General features: G+C 33.2%; 1 protein-coding gene across 1 annotated transcript in view; it reads left to right on the forward strand.

Annotated features, from left to right (window-relative positions):
- The first annotated feature begins 392 nt into the window (after positions 1–392).
- The window catches only part of LOC110106825 (translation initiation factor IF3-1, mitochondrial), a 32,943-nt gene continuing 11,360 nt past the window's right edge, over positions 393–21,975 (forward strand). Inside the window, exons 1-4 of the mRNA XM_020836861.2 lie at positions 393–838; positions 925–1,051; positions 12,441–12,508; positions 13,631–13,762. Coding sequence (XP_020692520.1) covers positions 629–838; positions 925–1,051; positions 12,441–12,508; positions 13,631–13,762 — 537 coding nt within the window. The 5' untranslated portion in view covers positions 393–628. The remainder of the gene's footprint in view (positions 839–924; positions 1,052–12,440; positions 12,509–13,630; positions 13,763–21,975) is intronic.

Genomic DNA, 21,975 nt, shown 5'->3' on the forward strand with positions numbered 1-21,975 from the left:
ATGCTCTTTAAATTTGTTTAATTTTATTAAATCAGACACAAATGAGGTATCTTAGCACAAAGCACCAAATTTATCGTTTTCATATAGGGCATCATAAATTGGTTATCTTTTTTAGACTTTCGAGTAGTTCAGCTATAAGATAGGATTTAATAAAAGTTGAGAGATTAATATTAAGATTATTTGACATGATAATTAATAAATTATGTAAATTCTAATAAATAATTTGATCATTTATTTCAAATTTAAATATTATGAGAGATGAATTTAAATTGGTTAAATTTAGCCGGATTTAACTTTAATATATTCCATTTAAATAATAAAAAGATGGGCACAAATTTATTAAAAAAAATATTTAAAATCTCCCTCCTCCATATTAAAAAAAGAAAAAAAAAAAAAAAAAAAAAAAAAACAAAGAGCCCCTCCATCTTCGGCAGCTGTTGGATAGCTCCATCAACGGCGTCGTACTCCGATACGGTGGCGCGGCACTGCAATTTCCCGAGATCCGATCCAAAGGACCAGCAGACTAGGGTCGAGATTCCCAAACTCAGGGAATCGGTTTGCCAATACTCTCCCACGTCCTGATTCTTGCTTGATAGCGCAGATCAACTGCGGACGCCAAGTGAGAAAGATGGCGCTTTGGCGTAGATTCGTCAGCGCCAGATTTGATAGCTTCATTTATGGTCGCAAGAGATGGTACTCCGTCCTTCCTGGCAGCGGAGCTCCATCGGCCGGCGGCGTTGTTAGGTTTCGTGGATTTATGGTTATGGAAGAACCCTTCCCTGGTGGCAGTCCAATGTTTTGTTACACACACTTAAGATATTTCATGGCTTCGGGACAGGTGCTTACTAATGCATTTGGTTCTTCAAAACCCTGTATTGGCGTAGACGTATTTTGTGAATTGTGGAAAAATGTTTACCCGTCCAGGCCAAGCCAAAACCGAAAGCAGAAGGAAAGGGAGGGGATTGGCGAAAACCTAAAGTGGAAAATGATGGCGGGATTCGGATCAACGAAGCAATCAATGATCGTGAAGTGCGTCTTGTGACTGATCAAGGTATCCCTTGACTTCCTTTTCTTTTTCTATCCTCGGTTGAAGCTTGTTTGGGAATTGTGATGCATGCATTTCATGTTTTAAATTTGAGCTTTATTGTTTCGTGTTGAAATGCACTTCATAAATTTGGTAGTTTAAAACATTTTAATTGGATAGTTCTTGAACATGGAGGTGCATGGAAGGAGATAGGAACATGATATCTGCGATGCGTATATTTAGGTAGGTTTCGGTTTATTCAATTAAATCCAACAGTTTGATAAAATTAAGAGTTTTCGCCATCTTCAACTATTTCGTGCAGACCTAAATACCTCATTGTTATGATTTTCTTTCTTATTTTCGCTTAAAATTTTATATTTTTTTATGGAATTGCTTCTTTTGAATTGATTAGTTGCTCTCAGCCTTGAACCATTTTAGGATAGCATAGCTCATTCCTTTTCCACCCCCCACCCCCCCCCAAAAAGGTGAAAAATCGCTAGTGACTCTCCAGCAATTGTTTGTTTGTTAGTGTTCCCTTTGTTGCTGTGGATAAACCCATAAATTAGTTGATTGTTTTTATTTTTCATCCTTGCCAAGTCATTCTTGGGATTGTATTACTTTATGGTTTTTTGCATATGAGAATTTTTGTTTTTGAAAGTATTGTATTCTTGGATTAGCAATGACTTACAAGAAGTGGGTTGGTTATTGTGAAACTCAAAATCGAGCATTATTTTGAATGTTTAAGATCTTGAGGTTTGAATATGTGATAGATTTATTATTTCAATTAATCTTTTCATTTCTATTTTTGATATGCATCATCTCTAGAAATAAGTGAGGGTTGATGCATGAGGGAGTGATAGGAAATACTTGAGTTCGCAAGTAACCCTAAGGTAATACTTGAGTTCGCAAGCAAACCTAACCCAAATCGATGAACAAACAGCAGCCAAATGGCTGTCCACAGCAGGAAAAACACAGCAAACTGCTGTAGCAGAAATTTAGAGGAAAACTCCAAGTACAACTTGTATTCCACTAGACACTGAATAAAATAGCAAGATATAATTGATCCTCAATTCGAGAGGAGGATCGATCTCTCCCAAATCTCTGGCAACGCCAAGAGCCCAAAGAAAACCTAAATCTAAGAGATCTCAAATTTCAGCCAAATTCAAGATGATCAAACCCTAGGAAAATCAACTATTTAATGCATACAAATCAAAAGGAAATCCCTAAACAGTCCCTACATTCAAATTTCCATCTCAAAAACGCTTCCTAAAATGCTCTAATGAGACGGTCGGGCCGCTCGATCTCCGCAGGAGGCGAAGATCCCACGCTCTTTGCGAACTGCCGGTCCAGTGGACCGGTCTAACAGGGAGCTTGTATATACAGTCCATTGACATTTGTTGTTGTCAAGCCTTTTTTATTATTGCTGATGTTTTCTCTTTCAACCTCAATGATTCAATATTATGAAAGTGCAATTAATTTCAAAGTGTTGAAGTTATGAGTTTCACCTCATATTTTTTTTCCTTTTAGTCAACATAGCGTGCTTGCTATGATATGAGCATTTTGAAAGAGCGTACAACTTAATGAAATTTTTATTCGTTTGTAATAAGAGCTATTTTGTTTACACTTTGTATTGTTATTCTTTTGTCTAAAAACACAACGTCCTTGAAATAAAAAATGAATACCCATGTCTCCTTAACTGGAGATGGCATACCGTGCATAATAATTCTATATTAATAAGAAGTTGTGTGATGTTGGATTAAGCATGGTGAGTGATTGTTTGGAATCTCTTACCATTTGTCCAGGATTGAGGCTAGAACCTGGTTCAAATCGGTAAAATTACTAAAATAACTTAGTGCACATAATCAAGACCAGCTAATCTACAATCTTGTGGTCAAAGATGATGAATACAACTATTAGCAATATGAGTGGTATCAAGGGTCCCCTAGTTGGCGCAAGATCAGGTAGAAAGATAAGTGGAGGATCATATCTATTCTTTAGAAAGAGTTTGATGTATGACCTATCATAGAAGAACCAGCGAGTACCAGGTTAGTTGCATTGGAGAGAGATCTACCTTGACATGTAGAACTTATGTAAGTATGATGCCTTAGTTGACAAACCTTTTGGACAAGGTTGTCTTTCCAAGAAGAGCTGAGAACTAGGGTTGTTAGAACTTGCATTTTGAATTGCATGAGGTTATTGTAAAATGATTTTAGGTCCAAAATGTAGAAAGTAATGTTGTCGACTTATTCTTAATTTCTTATTGAGATTCTTTAGAACTATTCCATAAGAAAATATAAAATTCTATAAAGCAGTAGGATTATCTTGCATGTTATAGTAATCATTGATTACTATCATTAACTTCTGCTCTTATTTGACAAAGAATAAGATCGTTTATATACATTTATCTAAGAAGATCTGAAAGCAATGTAGGCCCATTAAGGTTCTAAAAAAAGTGTTTGAAATCATTTTGTTCTCATGGTCAAATGACAATGGAAGGTTGAATTGAGTCTGTGAAAAAACTTGGTAGAAACTAAAAAATCACAATTACAAATATTTGATTTTCATTTTGTGTTAGAATATCATTTTTCTAATACATAATCTGAGTCATCTATCTTTCCTTCACACGAGAAAAGAAAGTGAATGATTCATCGGAATCAGTTATAATTGGAATTAGTTCTATGGACAAAAGAATGCTTTAGTGTGTGTAGGCGACTAATATAATTCCTTTCATTTAATATAAGCAAGGGCATTTTGTCCATCTTAGAGATGGATTTGAGATTTGAGTTTGCCACCCTTCTTCTCATTTGCTACATTTAAGAAAAACACCCTCGCTCTTAAGCTTTTAAATCATGGGCGCCTAAAAATTATCTAACATGGGTCTGAATCAGTTATAATTGGAATTAGTTCTATGGACAAAATAATACTCTAGTGTACGTAAGCGACCTATATTATTCCTTTCATTTAATATAGACAAGGGGCATTTTGTCCATCTTGGAGAGGGAATTGAGATTTGAATTAGCCACCTTTATTCCCATTTGCTCCATTTAAGAAAAGCGCCTTCGCTCTTAAGCTTTTAAACCATGGGTACCTATAAGTTATATTTGACATGGGTCCAAATAAGTTATAATTGGAATTAGTTCTATGGACAAAGGAATACTCTAGCAGCATACATAAGCGACCTATATTATTCATTTAATTAATATATACAAGGGCATTTTATCCATCTTAGGGATGGAATTGAGATTTGAATTAGCCAATCTTCTTCCCATTTGCTCCATTTAAGAAAAGCGTCTTCGCCTATGTTACACCGATATGGATACGGCGACACGGATACGACACAATACGGATACGGGACACGCCAATTCTTAAAAATACAGGATACGGGTACAGCGTGGATACGGCACAGATACAACATTATAATATATAAATCATACATAAAAATTAAAAAAGTAATTAAAGTGTAATATTTGAAATGATAAAAAAAATTGAAAGCAACAGCATTTGTAGCATTGTATCTTATAATATCAAAATAAAAACGAGTATTAAATATTTAAATGTCTAGTATAACAACAAAAACAAAAACATAAATTGTCTTGCACATGAAGTTTCAACTATTCAATAGAAGGAATGATAGGATTAGCTTCTTCATTGATTTTTCTTTGAACTTCTATATCATCTTTAATAAATATCATAGCTTCCAATTCAGGCTCATCAAGTGAAAGATTAGCAATTTCTAATATTCTCATATCCTCAAGAGATTCAAATCCTTCTCTAACAACATCCCACATCCTGTTGTTTACTTCCATATAAGTTGGAGTTTTCATGGAGAGAAGTCGAAGGTTTGTATGCACATCCTTGCGTAGGTAAAGACATTCTTGTAATGTGGATTCCTTGCTAGGTTAAAAGGAAGTCCAGATAAGTAAAACATTCTAGCTATTTCTCCATCTAGTTGTTCTCTCATTTGCAAATTAAATGTTTTCTCTAAAGCACTATTTACAACATGTTTTCTTCTTTTTGGTTCATATCCCTCTATTCAGAAATGCCCTTTGTTTACAGTACTGTCATCACTTCTAATTGAAGAAGAGGATGAAGGATATGAAGCATGGGTGCTTGGAAGTGAAATCTATTTTGGAAGCTCTTTTTTACTCATTTGCTTAGCTTCACTGATTTTTCTTTGTAATTCAGCCATTTGTGATGAGGTTATCTTCGGGCATACTTTAATTCCATGACCACTAATCTTTATCAAATGAGCTTTCATTCAATAATATGATCATTTGTATGTGACATTACAATAATTGTATTTGAATGCAATATTGTCATCTCCTTCTGACGTTTTACCTATTTTTATCGCATAACCCCACAAAGGTTTGTTATCTTCAATGTTGGTTATTTGCTGGACTATCATCAGACCCAATTCCTATGCCATTAGAGCTCATTATCCTATGAAGGATCGACACAAATTAAACCACATGAATTTGAAACATGAAATTTTTTAAGTAAAAGTGTAGAGATGTTGCAGATATGCCGGGGGTCCAACGGGGCGCTTCCCCTTGGCAAGGTTCAACCTGTAATGCCATAAATTTTTATTGCAAGAGTAATTTTAAAGCGATACCGACCAGTACCGAGTTCCAGTACCGAGCGATATTGAGTTGCGGTATCGAGCCTGCGATGAAGAAAATGAACCTTCACTGCTCACGTCGCCTTCATTGTTCGCGTCGTCGAGCCGCTTTGTCAACGAAGGATGATCCTGCCGGCTTTAATGCTCGCGTCGTTGAGCCTCTTCATCGACGAAGGATGATTTTGTCCGCTTCTATGCTCGCGTTGTTGAGATTCTCCTTCGACTACAACGAAGAAGACGAACTCCTGTGCGAAAACGAAAAACCTAGCTCGTGAAGGGATACGAGCAGGTAGATGAAATGAATAGGGAAAAATGTGGCTTTGTTTTTTCTATTTTATTTTATTTTTTAATAGGACAAGCGTATCTGATACATGTCCTGTCAAATTTAAATAATATTTTAATTGGACACGACAAAGCCGTATTCAACACATATCCATGCCGTATCGGAGGCATATCCATATTCGACGCGTGTCTGATACAGCATGCCTCGTAAATAGGAGTATCAGTGCTACATAGATCTTCGCTTTTAAACTTTTAAACCATGGGTACCTAAAAGTTATTTGTGACAATGGTAGTGTTACTAAATATCAAGGATTATACTTTGTATTTCATTTATGATAATGGAAGTGTATTTGTTGCTTTAAGGATAACAAAAGGATCAAAACTCGCTTATAGGATAGAAGTGAAAAACCAAAGCAATTCAAAGAGCTCTGTTTATTTTCTCTTCATCTATAAAGTAAACTCTCTTTTTCTTATTGTGTTAGATACGACAAAAGATTAGTCTATTATCTTTCTAGTAAACTATGAGAGAGCTTAAGACCCAAAAGAGTAATGCTCATTTTTTAATCTAGCAACACAACAAAAGGATTGACCCCTCAAAAATCTTTTTCATTCATCATCTGGTTCCATAGACTTAAGTGGGCAGGATTCATTAATTTGATTAAACTTATGCCCCTAAATTGTTCTTATTCTATTTGATTCTAAGTATCAAGTAACTATCGCACTCAATCACTAGAGTGAAAAGTAGTAATTATTTGTCATCCAACCTAGGCTTAGACCTTATTTTTTTGGTTCAAGTGGATCATCAAAGTTAACAACAACAAACAACAACATCAAGCCTTTATTCCACTACGTGGGGTCGACTATATGAATTCTTTTTCTCAATTGTGTCCTATTAAAGGTCAAATTCTCGTTTAAATCTAATAAAGAAAGGTCATTCCTAATATTTTCTAACTAAGTCTTTTTAGGTCTACCCCTACCTTTCTTAATACAAGTCAAATCTAATACCTCTACTCTCCTAACCGGGTCATCGGAAGGCCGCCTTTTTATGTGACCAAACCATCTAAGGCGACTCTCTCTAATCTTATCTTCTACTGGAGCTACTCCAACCTTTTCACGTATATGCTCATTTCATATCCTATCTCTAAGGGTAAAGCCACTTATCCACCTGAGCATCCTCATCTCTGCCACACTTAACTTAGTATTATGCTTCTCTTTTAATGGCCAACATTCGGCACCATAAAGCATTGCAAGCCTCACTACCATCTTATAGAATTTCCCCTTAAGTTTGAGGGGTACATTTCTATCACATAACAAGCCCGATGCATTCCTCCACTTCAACCATCCAACTTGAATTATGCTGATAATATCCCCATCTATTTCACCATCACTTTGAACAATAGATCCAAGATATCTAAAACGTGTACTCTTATTATTGACTTGATCACCCAAAGTCACAATCCCCTCACTAGGTCTATTACTATATTGAAAGGATTTAGGTATAGGATTGGATATCAAGCTGATAATTTAGTACATATGCCCTTACGCACTCAACTATGTTGAAAGTCAAATATGAGAGAATAACTAAGAGGCTTTCAGCTTCCTTAGCTAGGTCATTTGAGAGCCTAGGCTTAGGATCAATTGATTTCTAAGCCTCTATCATATCACACGTTGCCTTTGATTTGCTTGTGCTTAATCAAAAGTAGAAATATGGATTTCAAAAGCTTTCTCCTAGAAATTTGGACTAAGGTCTATCAAGCCTTTAGTGCTAGATTCCCTAAAAGTTTATGGATGCTTTCTCTCTATGAATTCAGAAAAGATCTTTCTGCATATTCAAGAGGAAGATGTGAAGGAAGCATGCGAAGAATGTTTTTTTAATGAAACTTTACCACAGATTTTGTCAATGTGAAAATACAGTTAATATTGGGATCTTATTCAATGTGAAAGACAACAAATATTTAGAGTTTTTTATTTTTTGTCTCATATGAATGTTTTGATCCGTAAGGATCATGGTTGAGAATTGTTTGATTGTCTTCATCCAAGAAAAAAATGAAATATAATTGACTTAAATCTGGAACAATTATTCAAAATCTTAGGGAAAAGCTTGATTTACCATTTCATGTCTACTTTTTGTGGAAATAAACTAATTCGGGGGCGAGAGTATTTCAATAAAGAAAAGTGTTAAGGGGTTAAATTATAGTTTTCTAGTGGTTGTGAATTATAAGTAGATTTTTTTTATTGGTGATACATTTCATTTGGATTGATGTCGCATGCAAAATTACGCTTCCATAACTTTTAATGGACTACAATTTGTAAATAAAAATTATGAAAGTTTTGCAAATAATAGGATATCAACCTCAGAGATCAGTCGATTAGTCATCTTCAAACAAATTGTAAATAAAAGCATCAAATAGATCAATTCTTAGGCTATTAAAGAAGAAAATAAAGAGTCTAAAAAGCATATGGGAGGAGGAGCGGATATAAGAGGCTGATAAAGGCAATTGGCTAGACCTTAAATTATTTGGGGAACATCAAGCTAATGCGAATAATAGGATATATTCTAGTTTTTTAATATTGTGTATTTCAATAAAGTAAAGTGTTAAGGTGTTAAATTATGGTTTTATAGTGGTCGCAAATTATAAATGAGTAGATTTCTCCATTGGTGATACATTTCCTTTAGATTGATGTGATATGCAACATTGAGCTTCCATAACTTTTAACGGACTACAGTTTTAAAAAAAAAATATAAATTTCTTGCAAATAATAGGATATCCACCTCAGAGATCCATCGGTTTGTCATATTCAAACAAATTGTAAATAAAGGCATCAAGTAGATCAATTCTTAGGCTATTAATGAAGAAAATAAAGAGTCTGAAAAGCATATGGGCGGAAAAGCGGATACAAGAGGCTAATAAAGACAACTGAGTAAGCCTTAAAATATTTGGGGAACATCGAGCTATTGCGTCGAGCCAATATGAGTAATCTTCTATAGAGTAGTCCCCTTTTTCTATGAAGTAATTGCTTACTAATATTTCTCCTTTTTAAAAAACTTATATCATAGATCCATCTCGTGAATAATGGTGAAGTGAATTCTAGGTTCCTTCAGAGCCCTCAAAAAAGATAGTTTTTGTGCTAATCATATTATGTCTAATTCAGGTAATATCCAATCTATGATGGAAATTAGGTTAAGCAACTAAACATTCATATCCAAGTTGAATTACCCCACCTTCTGCATATTGTAAGTAAAAATAGCTCCTTATCAACTATGCATCATGTTACTTTCAGGCATAGTGGCACATTCCTATACCTAGATTTCCTTTTGTCTTTTGTTGGGATGCCTAATTTGCTTAAATATAATTTAAGGTTCATTTTCTAGTTTGTTGGTTCAAGCCATTTCTCCTTTTTGTGCAACACATTTTCCAATTCTTCTGATTTGAGAACGGTTCTTCCTTTGCAAACACGTTTTGGTTAGGAATTACAAAGTTCATTTTAACCTCGATCCACCCTCTTTGGCTTTATTAGCAAGCATGTCATGGTGGAAAGACCCAATATGTCTTCCTTTTTTGCAACAAAATACGTTCAAGCAAACCAATGATTTAAATAGCAATATTGAGCACGCATAAGTTATTTTTTTACCAATTGAATCTATGGGTGTAGTCTTGTAATTCATTTATTGGCATTGGGGACCTTAGGAAGTAGTATTGATCTGGCTAGGATGTATTTTTAATCAGAAATAATCTCCATATTATTCGTATGTGATCACTTTGGATTAATTTTGTATAGTCGATGGATTAAATTGGAGCAACATGATATACTATGAGATTAAATTAGCCATATACAAATAATCGGACAACTATTTTGAAAATTACTAATATATTTAAATTTAAAATTATAGAATATATTATTTTTGTATGAATTTTATTTATTTTTTGGTCACAATTTTACATTATTGGATAATTATTGCATCATTATTATGTCATTTATATATTATGTCATTCGGGTCAACTCCAGTCAAACTATTAAATCTTGAACCTCTCCTTCTTTTGGTTCTATCTCCGGTCTAATTTTCAAAACCTTACATATAACACCTAGAAATAAGTGCAGTGCTTGCTAATACTGCTATTAAGAATGATTTCTAGGATGGCATTCTCTCATGCACATCTCTCATCTTGAAAACAATCAATAATAATAATAAAAAAAAACCCCATGATGCTCATTCTCTCATGCACATCTCTCATCTTGCTTATATTTTAGTTACAAAATATTAGAAATGATTTGTTTTTATTAGATTTAAATGAGAATTTGACTCTTAACATGACAAAATGGAGAAGAATAATTCATGCAGCTGACTCTACGTAGTGGTATGACTCCACATAGTGGGATAAAGGTTTCATGTTGTTGTTTGTTGTTCTATCTTGCTTATATTTTAGTAAATCAGCTGCTCATATTTCCTCAGCTGTGACCTTGCAATTCCTTCTCTTCTAATTGATATAATTTCTTTTTAATCTGTGCTACCCGACATTATTTGTAAACTGAAAGGTAAGCCAAACATTATTTATACTATAGCAATGTCATATTTATCCTCTTGCTTATTCACTTTTGCAGATCTATATAGTCATGATTTCTAAATGAATCTGACACTTCAACGAGAATGCTAAAGTCTATCCAAATTCTTCTGTTGATTGTATACTTGATGCTGACTACACGCAAATCATAGATAGAAAATATTAGGATTATCTACACAAAATATTTCTGGTCTTATTTACATTGCTGTTTCGAACATTCCATTTAATTTTATGATATGCATAGCGAACTTACCTGTTGTACATAGCTTTCTTATTTGCTTGCAAATGCTTTTGAAGTTCAACAAGATTATAAGTCCAGATTGCTGGGACTAAATGAGCTTTGACTAAAGTGCTCCTCTTTTTTTCTCACTAGACATTTGCAAGAGGGTGTACCTTGGTGTATGCTTTTTATTGACGATATTCTTCTTGTTGATAAGACTAGAGAGGGAGTTGAAGGCAAACTTGAATTATAGAGGTCAACCCTAGAGTCTAAAGGTTTTCGCTTGAGTATATCTAATACTGAGTATATGGAGTGTAATTTTAGTAGTAATAGACCTAGTGGGGAGATTGTGACTTTGGGCGATCAAGTCATTAATAAGAGTACACATTTTAGATATCTTGGATTTATTGTTCGAAGTGATGGTGAAATAGATGGGGATATTATCAGTAGAATTCAAGTTGGATGGTTGAAGTGGAGGAATGCATCGGGTTTGTTGTGTGATAGAAAAGTCCCCTCAAACTTAAGGGAAAATTCTATAAGATGGTGATGAGACCTGCAATGCTTTATGGTGCAAAATGTTGGCTATTAAAAGAGAAGCATAATACTAGTTAAGTGTTGCAGCGATGAGGATGCTCAGGTGGATGAGTGGATTTACCCTTAGAGACAAGATAAGAAATAACCATATACGTGAAAAGTTGGAGTAGCTCCAATGGAAGATAAGATTAGAGAGAGTCGCCTTAGATGGTTTGGTCACATAAAATGACGGCCTTCCGATGACCCGGTTATGAAAGTGCTAGAGATATTAGATTTGACTTATATTAAGAAAGTTAGAGGTAGACCTAAAAAAACTTAGTTAGAAAATATTTGAAATGATCTTTCTTTATTATATTTAAATAAGAATTTGACTTTTAACAGGACACAATGGAGAAAAAAGGATTCATGTAGCCGACCCCACCTAGTGGGACAAAGGCTTGATGTTGTTTTTTTTTTTTTTTTTTTTTTTTTTGAATGAGGAATACTACAGTAATGATTGCTTTCTCCATAAAACCCCTCAAATGGGGAGATGTTTTATGGAGAATCTCAGAAACTTCCAGAATATCCTATGATAGCATTATATAGGTAACAAGTACAAGCACCATTTAAGGGTGCTCTCTAAATGGAAACAACAACTTAAATTGTCCTTCTTAACATGCTAACTGCTACCTGTTCTTAAGCGTCATTAATTCTCATCAGTTTTTCTTAGTTATTTAAGAGATTTAAAGGTAAGCATAGGTCATTAGAATGAACTTCAAAACTTTCTAGAGCCTGAAACGGTTTCTCCCATTCATTATGCTTTGTATAGTATTTAGGCAGATAAAATCTGTCATTTACCCTATCCTTTCTGAGCTTGATGAACTTGTGGGCATCCACTAATGTCATAACTTGTTTTCATTAGGAATTTGGGATTCTGAAATTACTTTTTGAAGTCATGAATTTCAAATATGAGTTAGTTGATTATTTGAGGAATGGGATATCTCGTTATTAGATTTGACTTATGTTAAGAAAGTTAGAGGTAGACCTAAAGAGACTTGATTAGAAAATATTAGGATTGATCTTTCTTTATTAGATTTAAATGAGAATTTGACTTTTAACCGGACACAATGGTAAAAAAAGATTCATGTAGCCGACCCCACGTAGTGGGACAAAGGCTGATGTTGTTGTTATTGATATCTCGTTATCTAATGCAATTTGCAGGGCATAGAGTTGTCTCAATACAGGAAGCACTTTATCTGGCAAGGAAGCTTGATCTTGACCTGGTTGAGGTAGATTATTCACTTTTCTTTATCTATATCTGCGAAGCATGTCTTTTTCATTTTTATTACTATTATTTTTTTTAAAGTGGGCTTCTTCATGTTAGCTCATGCTATTTAGTTTGGTCAAATTTAGTAATTTCTTGCATGTTTGAAGCTATTGGAGGTTTAATTGTTCTTCTACAGTTCCGTTCCAGCATTCAAATTACTTTAACAGAAAGCTTATGTAGTGATCAATTGATCTGAGATTTTTTTTCTCCCTCCCTGAGGAATCTTGTCAGTTTATAAAAGCAGTGTTTTGCAAATTCTTTTAGTTGGGCGCTCTTAGTGCGCAAGTTTTGTTGTAGGTAGTCTAGATTTTTTAGCAGGTTTCATTTTCTTCTGGCTTTAGGAAATTTGGCAAGGATTAATGGTTTGTTGCTGATTATTTCTTTTCTGTTGGAATATAACTTTATTATTGGGTGGGTGGTAACTTGAGTCTGACGTGTTTTCTTTTACTTAATTATCCATATTTATAATGTCTCTCAAAGGATGATCAGTTATTTAAGCTTCACATAAAATTTTCATGACTTTATAAGAAAGATTGTTTTTCTGCATGCTATAAAAGTGAGCTAAGCTAAGCACTTGAGTTTTCTTTGATAAACTAGGTAGAGTAGAAGCATGATCTGGGTGTAGAAGCATGCACTCCCCCTTCCTTTAGGCGAATGCTTCCCTCGCATTATATATATATATATATATATATATATACACCACACAAGTTTGATCTAGTTTGCATTTTTTTTGTAGATTTATTACGGCAATTCTTTGCTTTATTATTGCTTTTGTTGCTTTTTTTTATATTTTATCAGTTTTTTAGTTGATCTTCGGTTTTATAAGTCTTTTTATTGTGGTTCTTTTTGTGTTTATTGGAAAACTCTTGCTTCTTATTACTCACGTGGTTGGTGTTTTTTATATGTTACTGTGCTGCTTTGATTTGTGCTATTTTTCATGCAAACCTTTATTATGTTGTATCATGTGTATTATTTTATGCTCATGTTTCAGTGTGGCGGTTGCCGCATTTATTTTGACTCAATAGGCTATCACTATCAGGTCCCCAATTACATCATGTTTTAATCTTGATTGTAAATTTTTCAGGTCCAAAGAAAAGTAAAGGTTGAAGGTGGGGCGCAGTCAGCTGTTTTCAAGCCAGCCGTTTGCAAGCTTATGGACTACTGCAAGGAGAAGTATAAACAAGATATGAAGGGAAAGGAGCGTGCAAAGAGCAAGGTAAGATGTATTCTTGTCCTCTTTGTCATTGTTCATGATCCTAGTTAAACTGAATGGAAAATAAGAAGGGTTCACAATGAATTATTTGAAATGGGATGTGCTTTCCCTTCTTGTGGTCAATTTACTTTGTTTTTCTTTTTGTTAAATTTCTATGTTAATTAAACTATTCCTTCTTATGTGAACCTAAAAGTAAAAGTTAGGCCATTGTTTAAATATTTGTTTGAGGATCTTTTTTCTTTAAATCAATGTATTTGTTGTTTAGAAAATAAAAAGAGTTAGCCCTAAAGTAACATAGCTATAAGTTGTGCAAATAGATTTGAGAAAAATAGAGTTACCATCTCATGCAACAGTAAACAACTAATGAATGAGCAATGAGGATTAACAAAGTCAACATCAATTAGCTGGGAACTATGTTGCATCGATACGGATACGGTGACACGGATATGGGACACGTCAATTATTAAAAGTGCAGGATATGGTATGGTGCTGGCACTACATTATAATATATAAATCATACATTAAAATTAAGAAAACAATCAAAGCATAATATTTAAAATGAAAAAAAAAAGTAACATCATATTCAGTCTGGTAGCTTATAGTATCAAAATAAAAGTAAGCATAAAATGTCTTGCAGAACATCTAAAAGGTAAACATAAATTGTCTAGCACATGAAGTTTCAACTATTTAATGGGAGGAATGATAGGATTAGCTTCTTCAAGGATTTATTTTTTGGACTTCTATATCATCTTCAATAAATGTTATTGCTTCCAATTCAGGCTCATCAAGTGAAAGATTAGCAATCTCCAATATTCCCATATCATCAAAGGACTCATTCATTTACCGCAAGATCCCACATCTTGTTATCTCCTTCTATATAAGTTGGAGTCTTTCTTGATAGAAGCCGAAGGTTTGTATGCATATAAACTAAATCTTCAGGCTATTGTGAAGTAATTTTGTTCCTCTTCATTGATTGGATGAAATAGTATGTGCTCCAATTTCTTTCACGAAAAGAGGAGGATGAAACCTGAGTAAGATGTTTTATGGCGATTGTTTGAAGTAAAGGAGCTGAAGCTCCATGAATCAACCACCACATCTTTGGATATGTTCTCCACATATCATGCAAAGACTCTTGGTCACCAAAGTCTTTTTATTAACCAAAAAATTTAACATGCCCTATATTGATAATTCTTCTCTCCTTATTTGAAAAATAACGCTTCAAATATGTCTTTCTCATATTTGTAATTTCAAAATCTTTCCGTGGAGAAACTCGTTGATGATCCTCTTAAAGTCATTCTTTATTTGAATATATTCAAATAATATAAAAATAAAATAGAATTAGATAATTATTGATCAACAAATTATGATTTAATAATGAAAGAAATGTGAAAATTTATCTTAGATTTAGTGAGTGAGCCCAGCAATATAGAGGTATATTATTTTTGCTCCACCTATGTTCCAGAATGATATAAATAACATCCAAAAAACTTTAGACTTCATGAAGTGTCTTTCTCTCATGCCTATATGTGATTTCTTTATCCTTGGCACATCTCATAAATGAGATATAAACAAGAGTTATTTGTATCTGTCACTCTTAACATCTTATAAATTGAATCATTGAAACTTAGTTGTACTCATTGTCATCTCACCATAAATCATCTAAAATCTTCTCTTTTATTTACCTTGCCTTTTTAACATCATATTTCATTTTTTTAATTTTTTTTAATCATATCATTATGACTATAATTGAGGAAAAAATAATTTTAGCTACAACAAACATTTTCAAATTAGATAAATCATCAAACATAGAGATTCTCATGGAGTAATTCATAATAAAATTTCTATTTACAAATGCATCTCCTACAATCACTATGATTTAATGGCATTTATTGCAAATGAATTCATTTATCTCAGTATTATTAGCTACACAAGTATTTTTCAAAGCAAGATTAAGCATATGCCAACACATGGCATCTAAAAAATGTGAGGATATACTTGCTCCACAATTAGGCATGCGGCTCTACATACTAGTGTATTATCAATAATGAATTAGATGACATTTTAAGGTTCAACCATAATGATTACTTATTTAATCAAATTAGAAATGAAGAACTTATTTTTATATTGTCTTTCACAGTTTACCGCTTTGATGAACATAGGGTTGTTTTCTGTTACAACCATGAAGGTGACAAGTTGTCTTCTTTGTCGATAACTTTGTTCTCATGGCATTGTAGCCAGGTGGCACATAACTTGAGAGGTTGTTATTGCAAGCAAAAGTAAATGCATTTTGTAATGTGGATTCCTTGCCAGGTTGAAAGAAGGCCAGCTGAGTAAAACATGCTTGCTATTTCCCCTTCTAATAGTTCTCTCATTTGCAAATTAAATTATTTCTCCAAAGAACTATCTGCAACAGATTTTCTTCTTTTAGGTTCATAGCCCCCTTCCTAAATGGTCATTTGTTCATAGTAATATCATCAGTTCGAATTAAAGAAGTATATGAAGGATATGTACTTGGAAGTGGAATCTTTTTAGGTAGTTCTCTTCTACTGTTCAGCTTCACTCATTTTCTTTTGTAATTCAACCACTTATGATGAACTTATTTTTGGGCAAACTTTAATCTCATGATCAACTATCTTCAATAAATGAGTTTTCACTCTATAGTATGATCCTTTGTATGTGATATTACAATAATTACATTTGAATGCAACATTGCCACCACCTTTAGAAGTTTTTCCTAACTTCTTCACATGATTCCACAAAGGTTTGTTATCTTCAATGTTGGGCTCCAATCTCATGTCCACCGCCACTAGAGCTCATTATCCTACAAAAGAATCGAAGGATCGATACAAATTAAAGCTTCAAAAGTTAGATAATCAATTGATCCAGGGAAGAGTTAAACAAGATTTATCCTAATAACATAAACAAATAATATGAATTAAAATTGTAAGTTTATGTAGTATTTATTAAACTTACAAAAATAGTTGTTTCAATCATTCAATCACTTACATCAATATCGCAATAATATTTCACCGAACTGCTGCAACTCTTAAAGCACTTTAAATAATAATCTTCCTAAACAGCTATCCACTTTACTCCACTACATGTTGCCAATAATATTTTAGCAAACTTCATGTTGCCTATAATTATATGTAATTCATCATAATATCTATTTTGGTCATTCACCCAACTCTTATAAATGTCACAACAATTTTTACCAAACAATCATAACTTTTTCAACACTCTTGACTTTAATCTTAGCGTGACTTCACCAAACAATTATTCACTTTATCAACAATACAACACATCACAACAACATATAACATATCACAACAGAAAATAATGCTGCAAAATAGATATTAAATCTAAAACTAAGATTATTTGCTAAATAGAAATTAAGGACTCTGAGTGAAAAGGTAGAGAAATAATGGATTGATAACGAGAAAATTATGTATTTATCAGAAAATAAATGAAACTAAAAGGTTGAAGGATGACAGAAGATCAACTTGCGGAACCAACAGATTTGGAGAGCTGTTGTTCTAAAAAAGATTTAAAAAAGTTGTTAGTACAGTTAATAAAAGTGTGATTCTTATTGTCTCTCTTGTACTCCTATAAATTCTAGAAATATTTTTTTCTACAAGTGGCATCAGAATTATCATCCTTATATCATTGTTTCAAAGATGCCTAAATATGGGATTATTTGTTGTAATAATTATGAGCTTTATGCATATGCACTCAGAATTCAACATGTAATGCGGTATTGCATATAAAACCTTAGCTAGATGCAAGTGGAAGTGAAATTTTTAAGTAAAAGACATGTATTCCTTCTCTAGTAAAAAACACAATGAATGTAAAACACAACAAAAAATTAAACCAAAATGAAAATAAAATGATGAAATAGATTCAAAGAAACTACTAAGAAATCCAACCTTTTCATATATATGCTCATTCCGCATCCTCATCTTTGCTACACTTAATTTAATATTTGCTTCTTTTTTAGTGGCCAACATTCAGCACCATAAAGCACTGTAGGTCTCACCACCATCTTATAGAATTTTCCCTCAAGTTTGAGGGGAACTTTTCTATCACACAACAAAACCGATGTATTCCTCCACTTCAACCATCTAACTTGAATTCTACTAATAGTATACCAATCTATTTCACCATCACTCTAATATCTAAAACGTGTGCTATTATTAATGACTTGATCACCCAAAGTCACAATCCCTCCACTAGATATTTTACTACTAAAATTATACTCTATATATTCAATTTTAGATCTACCCAAACAAAAATTTTTAGACTCTAAGGTTGACCTCCATAATTCAAGTTTACCTTCAACATCCTCTCTAGTCTTATCGACAAGTAGAATATCATTAACAAAAAGCATGCACCAGAGTACAACCTCTTGCAGATGTCTAGTGAGAACATCCATGCCTAAAACAAAAAAGATATATGATTAAGGCTGATTCTTGCTGTAATCCAACTAAAATAGAAAAATACTTGGTCAAACCATCTTGTGTTTGAACACAAGTAACAACTCCTACAAACATATCCTTAATGACTTGAATATACGTATTATTAATCCCTTCTTTTTCTAGAACTCCCCATAACAGTTCTCTTGCAACTTTATTGTGTGCTTTCTCTAAATCAATAAATATCATATGTAGATCCTCCTTATTCTCCCTATACTTCTTCATTAAACCTCTCAATAAATGTATAGCTTCGATAGTATACCTACTCGGCATGAATCCAAATTAATTTTGAGAAACATTAGGATCACGTCATAACCTGTACTCAATAATTTTCTCCCAAAGTTTTAAAGTATAACGCATTAACTTAATTCCTCTATAATTCGCACACTCTTGTGCATCACTTTTATTCTTAAGGATAGGAATCAACATGCTCCTCCACTCATCTGATATATTTTTAATTCAAAATAATATTGAAAAGTTTCATAAGCCAAGAAATTTCTGAATGTACTTCACTTGTACTAAATCCTTACTTCTCATATCTATTTGCTTGACTAACTTATATGTGCATAATTCGTCCTCCTTAGTATCTAATCTATTATACAAATTATTAAAAGTTAAATTCTTTGCATTACATATTGCTTTTTTAGACTCCTTATGGAACTCTTTTTATATTTCCTAATTGATGTGAATCAAGGTAGGAATTGCAATTAGAAATTAAAATGAAGATTATTCAAAACATTATCATCACAAATTTAATTACCAACAAAAGTCAAGGATTAAATCGTTCAAAGTAATTAACTTGCTTAGGCGAAGATATGCTTTTGAGTTTACCAAACCAATCTAATCATTCAAAGATAAAAGGAACAATTAAATGCTCATAACGACAATCCCGCAATTAATTTCACTACAAACTATTTTTAATATTATGAGTTTTTCCTTTTGATACTCTAAGCACATCATTTGCAACATTTTTAATGTCATTAGCTATTTTTTCTCCACATAATATTAGCTTCTTCATGTGCAGTCAGAATTTTCAGATCTTAAATATTACTCTAAAAAATATTTTTGTCAGTATTATTTAAATGTCTTCATCTAATCCTAGGACATCTTAATTTATTTTTCATATTCCACCCCTTCATTTTAATGTCCAAAATTAATAAGCGATACTATTTACATAAACTTTCGCTCAAAATAATTTTACAATCTAAACGATCTATTTTTCTTATAAGAAAATAATCATTTGAGTTTTACTATATGCATTCTTATTAGTGATGAGATGGTCCTCTCTTTTCTTAAATAAGGTGTTAGTAATTATATAATCATAAGCTAGAAAAAAATTTAATATAATCATACTACCTTCATTAGTCGCTCCAAACCTATAACCACCATGAATACTTTTAAAATTTTCTACCTCTCTACCAACATGTCTATTTAAATCTCCTTCAACAAAAACACTTTCTTCAAAAGGTATATTTTGTTTTAATTCATCTAAGTCATTTCAAAATTTCAATTTTGAATATATATCCAAACTTCCTTGAGGAGCATCAACATTTATGATATTAATAATTTAGCATAAACAATAATATTTAAAGCTATAATTTTTTCTACAATTCTATTAATTTTTACTGCATTATCCTTCAAACTCTTATCTATAATCACATCAAACCCATTTCTAGTACGCCCACCACCTGAACACCATAGTGTAAATCTAAGAGAACATATATTCCAATTTCCTATCCTAATTCTATTTTCATGGATTAGCTTCTTTGCCCACATCCGTCCGTGATGTGAGAACCCATGCTTATTTAACATTATACCGGAGCACCGGTGCAGCGGCCCTTACACACTTCTCACTGTATTCAAGCAATATAGTGCATCTCTTCCAGGGAACACCCTACAATTAACACAATGTATTAAATGATTCATGTCATGATTATTCGAGAAGTTTTATGTTAACTGTTGACTACCTAACAAAATCCTCCATTTTCCTCATCCAGGAATTGGAACCTAACAACGACAGTGTTAACTGCGGAGTTATGCTAGGAAAAATAGTTAATTAAAAAAAATTATGTAGCAAACTAAAACCCCAAAAAATAGCAGAATAGTTGAATACATTTTGCTTTTATCATTTTTGCGGTTACTCTCACGATAGCTGAACCCTGAACTATAGCCCTCCTCTTATCCGACAATTGCACAGAGGATGGACGTTCAAAATGCACGAAATGATAAATAGATAACGTTCATGTGTCCTCGGCGCCTTGTCTGCATGAGAAAATGAAAAAGACACAAAAGTTTACCTTCAATTGCTCATCACCTCGCCTGCTCGCATATGTTCGTTGTTTCCGTCTCATTGCTAGTGTGTTGCTCATGAAGATGAAGCAAACAACGAAGACGAAGCAGATGATCGAAGACACACGCTCCTTCGCCTTCTCTGCTCGTGTATCACCTTCCTTTTGGCTTCGACTGCTACTATAAACGAAGATATACAAACACGTAAACGAAAGCCCTAGCCCTTACTCGCAAAAATGAATACAAAATACGGGCGGGATGTTTCTTTATGTATTTTTTTTCTAATTATTTAATAGGATACTCATGTATGATACACGTATCCTTTTCAATTTAAATATTATTTTAATGGGATACGTTTTTGTCATATCGAACACATGTCTAATTCGTATTTGGTGCGTATCCATTTTTGATACGCATCAGACACAAGTCACACAACACGCCTTCATAAATAGACGTATCAGTGCATCATAGGCTGGGAAAAGGCTAATGATATTGACACTACATTTCTTGGCATTACCATCTATTGTGTTATGAATTTTTTTGCTGCATGTTGTTGTTATTCTTTAGGCTACATGGTTTCTTAAACTATGTTTCTTTTGCTTGATAATATCTTTATTATATGTTTTGTTTTCGATGCTTAGTTTTCTCCCAAGGCTAAATAAGATGTTCCTAGTATTGGTCTACATGGACAGTTGTTGAAGGCAAGGTTTGAATAAGATAAGGAGATAAAATTAATATGAAAGACATCAAAGAAAAAATAGGTTTATTGAAGTTAATTTGATTAGAAACTGTGATATCTAAGCTGCTTAAAACAAGTGGTTGGCACCACATGTAGAAATCATCATAAATGAATGGATAACAAGATTCATGAACCTAACCCCAACTTGTTGAGAGAATGCTAAAAATCATTTTGTTTGTGATGATGATGAGATCCTAGCGTCTTGCACTCCTATGCCCATTTTGTCATCTCTTCTCATAACAACTTGTAGACCTTAGCGTCTTGTAGGTGTGAAAATTATTCTCTAAAGGTTACGCCGGAAAAAAAGAGAATTGTTTAGTTGAACCGAGTTTGAATTGTAATGGTGAGGATGTTTCAAATAAAATGAATTAAATGGACATTTTGTGGAAGCAGCTTTAAATTTATTTTGTATGAGTTCATAGCAAGATTGAATAAAGAAAAAATTGCAAAAACTGGAAAGAAGAAAGAATAGATGAGTTTCAATTCCTTGCATGAATTCGTGGACTAGCAATGGAGCAGAAGTGGGGGCTAGGGGTGTAAACGAGTTGAGTCGAGCTCCAGTCATGCTTAACTCGAGCTTGAATTGTTAGCCAAATTGTGAGCTCGAACTCAAAAGGTGAGGTCGAGCTCGGCTCATGGCAATAAAATGGGCTCGTGAGCAGCTCATGTGATCACGCAAAAGATAGCCTTACGTGATATCACCAGAGAGGAAGATC

This window comes from Dendrobium catenatum, unplaced genomic scaffold (genome assembly GCF_001605985.2).
Source record: "Dendrobium catenatum unplaced genomic scaffold, ASM160598v2 fragScaff_scaffold_551, whole genome shotgun sequence".
In the NCBI taxonomy this organism is placed as follows: domain Eukaryota; kingdom Viridiplantae; phylum Streptophyta; class Magnoliopsida; order Asparagales; family Orchidaceae; genus Dendrobium; species Dendrobium catenatum.